General features: G+C 53.8%; 1 protein-coding gene across 2 annotated transcripts; it reads right to left on the bottom strand.

Moving 5' to 3' along the window:
• Window positions 1–358: 358 nt before the first annotated feature.
• LOC102427851 (60S ribosomal protein L38) lies at window positions 359–3,702 on the bottom strand. Of its 2 annotated transcripts, none has more exons than XM_006109345.3 (5): window positions 3,637–3,702; window positions 3,386–3,419; window positions 3,182–3,242; window positions 1,049–1,171; window positions 359–423 (listed from the first exon to the last, which is right to left on the bottom strand). In XM_006109345.3, exons 2-5 carry the CDS (start codon window positions 3,386–3,388, stop codon window positions 398–400), a joined length of 213 nt encoding a protein of 70 aa, XP_006109407.1. In that variant the 5' UTR covers window positions 3,389–3,419; window positions 3,637–3,702; the 3' UTR covers window positions 359–397. The 2 variants fall into 2 exon arrangements, with proteins under 2 accessions (XP_006109407.1, XP_014306650.1); XM_014451164.2 differs by having other exon boundaries at window positions 3,589–3,639.
• Between the last annotated feature and the right edge of the window lie 3,192 nt (window positions 3,703–6,894).

Genomic DNA, 6,894 nt, shown 5'->3' on the forward strand with positions numbered 1-6,894 from the left:
GACATGGACATGAAAGTGGGCCTACATTCCAAGGACAATTGCCATACAATTGTCTTCGCTTGCAGCCATTTCCAAGGCTAATCAACTCCTCCTTTCCACAGCCTTTTCTTATCAGGGAGCTCCTTTTATCTGAAGGAGTGACGCTGGCTCATTTCCACAAACATCCTGGCTCTTCTGCCTACTGCCATCTACTGATGTTCAAACTTAGGCTCAAACAAAACAGCTTTCTCTGTCCACTGGGACCACAGCCCAAGATCAGGCATGCAAGGAGGCTGCCACCAGGACCCCAGCCCATCCCCACCAGAGTCTAGCAACCCATGACATTTCCCTTCCGGCCTTCAAAGACAAGACACACGAGAAGATTTTTAACGTTTTAATACAGATCAGCATGTCGGGTTCACTTCAGCTCCTTCACCGCCAAACCTAGAGCAAGAGAGGCAAACGCGAGGCATCAGAAGACAGTCACGCTGCTTGTCTGGGTTTGTTCTTGAGCTAAGAAGGCTCACAAAGCTCAGACATTAAGCCCAACAGGGAGGTTCTGCATAAAATATTTAGTGTTAGATAAAAAGAACAAAACACACACACAAAAACTCCTGTCAGCCTTTATAAAGGGGCCCAGCTTGCTCCCACAAGGCCGAGCTCTCACACGCGAGCAGTACTGGCTAACTTTCAGGGTGGACAGGCAGTTTCTGGAGCCGCTTGGTGCTCCCTGGGGGGCTTCCTCCATCCCAGGATGGACCTTTGTTTAACACATGCTCAGGGCCTATGGTACTTAATCAGTTTCCTCAAAACCAGCATCTGCCTGGTGGGATGAAATGAGGCAGAGTAAGTGTGAGCTGTTACTATTCTGCACTAGAAAAGCATGAACGAGGGAAACAAATTCGCCATGGCCACCACATCGAAGATTACCACGCTCGCACGACAGTGGCAAGAGCAGATGCTTAGACCACAAAACGGACTTGCCTCTCCTTGGGCACAACTCACGAACAGGACGGCGACAGGTGCACCACCCAGCCTGCGCACCTGCCCAGCAATCCTGTTCACTCACCCGGGGGCAGGGACTGCTTTAGCTTCTCGGCCTTCTCTTTGTCCGTGATGACCAAGGTATACAGGTATCTGCTGCACCGGACTTTGAACTTCACATTATCCTTATTTTTCTTGATCTTGACAGCTGTCAAACGGACCAAAATCAATAATTGCACCAGACATCACATGGTTCACCTGCTTTATGCAGAAAGTGGCACTTGTGACCGCAACCACGGCCACAGCTGTGCTTGTCCCGTCGAAACAGAAAACAAGCCGCCCTCTATGACCCCCTCTTCAAAAACCGCCGGAAACCCGCTTTTCCCGTTTATTAATACTCAAGGACCTGGGGCTTGACCTTCACGGCCTGTCTATGTATCTGTCCGCTGAACACACCCTAGAACACTGTCCCCGTCTTATTTTCTGAAGGGAAGGAAGCAGTTTATAAAGCAAGGAGATGGGCTATCTGCTGGGACCAGAACTCGCCGCTCCACTCGGGGGCGATGGGAAAGAGCAGTGAGTGCGCTCACACTTTTCCTAAAACTGACACGGAGCCCATTTCTGGGCTCTTCATTGTCTCTGAATTCTATTTCAGGCCCCGCACTCAGACGGCGAGGAGCCCCAACTGCAGCCCAACCCCAGTGCAGGGTGTGAGATCTGGGGAGTCTGGTCAGGCTTCTGGAAGACAGCTGCTTCCCCGAGGGCCAGTCATTTCAGGGACATCACACCCCGCACCCCAACTTCTTTAAAGACTGCTCAGGCGCTCGCCCGCAGGATCTGTTAACATGAAGGCCAATCAAGAGGCCAGGGGTAAGGGCCGAACAGGACTCCTGTGCTCAGCCCAAGCACCTGACCAGACACGCACTCAGCATGTCACAGCAGCAGCACAGGTCAGCTTGTACCCACAACCCCGTTTCTGCCAACAGCTGCTACAGGGACAGGGCACTGAGCAGGAAGCTGAGGCACGGTGGCTCAGCCGGCACATGCACTGGCCGCCTTCGCTCAAGTGGCTGCATCAGCCCTGGCACCTGCTGTACACCTATAGCACTTGTAAGGTATAGGATCTCTTAAAAGATGTGTATTCTGCATCGTCACATGATGCATTAATTCCAGCTACAGGTGCATGCCCCAAGCACCGAGGGACAAGAGATACCTGCACGTCAATGTTCATAGCAACATTATTCATAACAGCCAAAGGGTGGAAAGCCCTCCATGTTGCAGCAGGGTGAACGGATAAACAGTGTGGTCTATCCATACCAGGGGTGACAGCCTCCAGGATGTTATGTTACACGAGAAAGCCAGTCACATAGAACACTGTCTGATCTCATTTAAGAGGTCCCTAGTCAGTCAAACTGATTTAGTGGCACAGTTTCAGTTCACAAGATCAAGAGTTTTGGAGATGCAATGGGGATGTACTTCAGAGCAGCGAAGCGTACACTTAAAAATGGTAAATTTATATCACGTACATTTTAGAATTGAAAAATGCCCTATTCTGTCCAGGGGGCCATGACCCGTCTTCACAGGACAAACGGTGTAGAATCAGGCCCCCAAACAGAATTAAAATGCAAACGAATCAATGGATTTAGTGTCATTTCTCCAATGCATTAAGGTCTCTAATGGATGTTCATACACGGTCACCCCCCAACACAAGGAAATGGTGTCATGCTTACCTTCGCCACCGCTATCGCTAGAGCCGGGACTGAGCCAGGCAGCGACCCCAAATTCCCTGGTCTGAACTAAAACTGACACGAAGATCACCCCCTCTTCATCGCAGGACAGCACACCAACACGGCCACCCTGGCACCTGTGGTCCCCACTCCCATCTTATTCCAGTTACCAGAGGGTCAAAGCCTGCGGCAGGTCCCAGGGACACACAGGACCCTCGCCTTCCCGCTGAAAGGCTCTAACCCACTGAAAGGCTCTCCGACATCACTTCCTCCCGTGGGACACGCACTGGCAGACGTTCACCCAGTCAAGCTTCCGTTCAGAGCCCCAAACCCATGCCACGAGGGAGCGATTTTTTTAAAAATGTTCACTATTAAAGGGCCTCCCGCCTGGCATTTGGGAAGACGCTCCCGGGGCAGCCCGGGGTGCGGGCCGCTCCACGCCAACGCGATCCTTCCCTCCTTCCCACCCGCACCCGCCAGCGACCACTCACATTTGGCGTCCTTCCGCCGGGCTGTGAGCAGGAAGTCCTTGATCTCCTCAATCTTGCGAGGCTGCGACACAGAGAAAACGGGGCATGAGCTGCGGGGCAGACATCCTGGCGACGGTCGCGTCCCCGGCCCCTCTCGGGCCCCCGGAGACCCTCGCCCCGGGGCCCCCGCCTCCCGGGAAGGTCTCAGGCAGGGGCCGTACTCACCATGGCTGCGAGGCACGGAGCGTGCGGCCGGCGCCTGCGGGGAGGACAGACATGAGCGTGAGCAGGGCGCGGGGACCAACAGGGACCCCCGCTTTTTCCCCCCCCCGACCCCCCCGAAATGCTGGCCCCAGTGCACTCCATCCTCTTTCCTCGCACCCTTGACCCAGGCCGGGGTCCGCAAACTTCTCTCGGCCGTGGATTACCTCGGATTATCCCCACTATTCCCTGTGTGCCGCCCAAGAGGTACTTACAACAAGCAGCCAGAGGCGAAGAGGGCGAAAAAGAACGTAACTTCCGTTTCCGGGCAATTAAACCCTCCCCCGGAGGAAACTGGGTACGGTGTCTGCGAAGGGTCAAGAATTACCAGTATGTAGGCATTCGCCCTTCCTATTGCAGCACCTCTGCCCCCTGTAGGCCTAGATTAATAGTGCAGCTCCTCGCTTGGACCAGACCGCCTCCCTCCTCCAATCCCTTCCTTTTTCTACCCCCAGCCCCTTGGCTTTGCTAGATTTTATTTTAGATCCAGTTTGAAGACCTAAATCTTATATTTCCCACTGTCATTAGACCTGTGCATTGGGCATCTACGCGGGGATTTTTCTCATTTGAAGGAACCTTCTTTTTTTTTTTTTTAATGTGTTTTTTATTGATTTCTAGAGAGAGGAAGGGAGAGGGATAGAGCGATAGAAACACAGATGAGAGAGAAACATCCTCCATCGGCTGCCTCCTGCACGCACCCCTACTGGGGATCCAGCCCGCAACCCAGACCTGTGCCCTGACCAGGAATCGAACCGTGACCTCTTGGTTCCTGGGTCGACGCTCAACCACTGAGCCACACCAGCGGGGCGGGACCTTTATATGTATATTTTAGAACCTCTTTCTAGGCATTCCTCACATTGCCTTCTGGAAATAATTCCAATATCCAAGGTTTTGTCCTTACCCATGGGGACAGCTGTGAAGAGTTGTCGGAGCTGGGAGAGAAGTCAGGACTTGAACCCACGCTGCTCAGATCCCGGAGCCCAGGCTGCACCTAAAACCGGCTGGCGGTGGGGAGGGCAGCGCTTCCTTGGCCGCCTCGGCCCACGCCGATGTTATTTTCGTGGCACATAATGACTCTCAACTCTTAGGTAACCTCCCTGCAGGAGGGGGCGGGCTCCGGGAAACCTGTGGCTATCGATTTTATTTTTATCCTCTGCCTTTATTTTATTTTTAACCTCGCTACCAATGTCTATGTTTTATTATATTTGTTTCTCAAAAGTTTAATAACTGCACAACAGAATGTAATTGCCCTGTGTGTTTATTACACTTGAAGAGAGAGTACTTCACCATGAACTTCACTTGGAACTCACCCATCTCTCTCCGGTTAGACGAGCCCAGGCTGAGCGCATTTCCGGGGGGCTGGGCTACAGGGAAGAGTACACCAACAGGGAGACCCCCCAATTCCTCTGATTGTACTAGAGAGCCTTTTAGCAGAAGCCAAACCCTGTTTCTGTATCGGCGGATGCCTCTGGGTGTCAGCAGTGGGAACAGTCCACTGGGAGGGGCGACGTTTTAGATCAGCGGTTCTCAACCTGTGGGTCGCCACCCCTTTGGGGGTCGAACGACCCTTTCACAGGGGTCGCCTAAGACCGTCGGAAAACACATCTATAATTATATATTGTTTTTGTGATTAATCACTATGCTTTAATTATGTTCAATTTGTAACAATGAAAATACATCCTGCATATCAGATATTTCCATGACGATTCATAACAGTAGCAACATTACAGTTATGAAGTAGCAACGAAAATAATTTTATGGTTGGGGGTCACCACAACATGAGGAACTGTATTAAAGGGTCACAGCATTAGGAAGGTTGAGAACCGCTGTTTTAGATCATCTGAAGGTTGGGGCCCAGCCTGAGAGGGATGGGTGCCTCCACCCCGAGCTGAGAGGGACGTTCCCAGACCCTCCACCTGGCCAGCCGGCCTCCTCCACGTGGGGCTGATGCCTTTCTGGTCTTTTCTATTCCACCTGTTCCACCACAGGTGCTTGCCCTCCGGGCCCAAACTACTGGCCTCTTAACGAGCTAGGCACTGACCCCAGGCTGAGTCTGCACTGTTCCTCCGATAACAAGCCCTGCTCACCTCCAGGGCTCAGCTCCCACCTCCCCTTCAGACACGACCCTTCTGCTCCGACTCTGGACACTCGTCAGCCATGCAGTCGGTGCTCACACCCACCTCTCGCAGACTGTGCAGCAGCCCCCAACCTTTCATACATTTGTACTGACTTTCTTTGAAGGCGAGAAAGGGGTTCCATGTTCTGTGGACAGCTCCTGAAATGCAGTCCTCATCTATGTATACAGTGGGTGCTCAATGCGGACACTGTAGGATTCTCAAGCTGGATGCAGCTTCAGCGCTCACTCCCTCTATGCAGGGTGGGTCGATAGGTGTAGGGATGGAGGAATGAATGAATGAAGGGATGGAGAGATGGGGAGGGAGGGACGAAGGGGTGGGTGGAGGAAGGGAGGGAGAAATGGAGGGTTAAATTGGACCACGCCGTGCCCGGCACATAGTAGGTCCACACAAATATTTGTTGAGTGAATGCCTGGTGCTTCTGCCCACTGCAGGGCCTACAGGACGGGGACAGGGACAGTGGGAGGGCTGGGCCTCCCTTTTGGCAGAGATCCCAGAGAGACAGATGTTCGCCCTCTTGCGTTGTATAATAAGCGAACATAGATGAGTAGTAACAACACACAGAGGCAAATTTGTTCAAGTACCGAAGTTTTTCTCCAGGGGGGATGAATGGCGCAATAAAACGGCAGCTACTGAAAGGGGGAGCCAGGAGCCTGGAGGGGGCGCCTCCCACGCTTCAGGGGAGGGTGAGCCCAGAGGTCACGGTGTGGCCGCGACTGCGGGTAACCAAGGGGCCCCAGCCCTGACCCCTGTGAGAGCAGCCAGGACGCCATGTTTGACAGAAGCGCCCTGGTGAAGACACGTGGAAAAGTCTACAGGGGCCCAGGGTGCACCCCGCAGGACATGGAGGCCCGGGTTCGAGAGCCAGGGTGGGGGGAGGGGGGAAGGAATAGAGGAGGGCACCCTAATCGGCCTCCCCCACTTTCTGCTGCTCTGGTGGGTCTGCCTGGGCGCCCTGGGCTGGCCCCCTGCCGGCTCCCCGCACAGTGGACCGGGGCACAGTCTCGCCTCCGTCACTTGCTGGCTTCTGAAGCGAGGCCTGTGGGGCCGCTGCCTCCTCTCCCCGCTGCAGGGCTGCCGTGAAGCCTCAACGGGATCATGTAAAAAGCCAGCCAGCACCATCGGGCTTCCTCCAGGTCTGGAGGTCACCCCCTGCCCTGGGTGTGGTGTCCCAACATGGCCACACGGGCGCCGAGGCCGTGACTGGAAGTGGAGAGCAAGCGGCCCTGTCTGCCTTGAATCCTAAAATCCAGGCTGTGACGGCTGATATAAATTAGAAGTCATGTTTGTATAGCATTTCATACCTGACGGCTGCTTTCATATCTACCATCTCATTAA

The sequence above is a fragment of the Myotis lucifugus genome, unplaced genomic scaffold (assembly GCF_000147115.1).
Source record: "Myotis lucifugus unplaced genomic scaffold, Myoluc2.0 scaffold_8533, whole genome shotgun sequence".
Taxonomy (NCBI): domain Eukaryota; kingdom Metazoa; phylum Chordata; class Mammalia; order Chiroptera; family Vespertilionidae; genus Myotis; species Myotis lucifugus.

Bases quoted from the DNA above. Each gene is read 5' to 3' on its own strand.
- LOC102427851 (XM_006109345.3), bottom strand. The intron at 1,172-3,181 runs GTGAGTGGTCGC...TCCGTTTGACAG, and splicing joins CCGGCGGAAGGACGCCAAAT to CTGTCAAGATCAAGAAAAAT. The intron at 424-1,048 runs GTGAGTGAACAG...CTCTTGCTCTAG, and splicing joins AAAGCAGTCCCTGCCCCCGG to GTTTGGCGGTGAAGGAGCTG.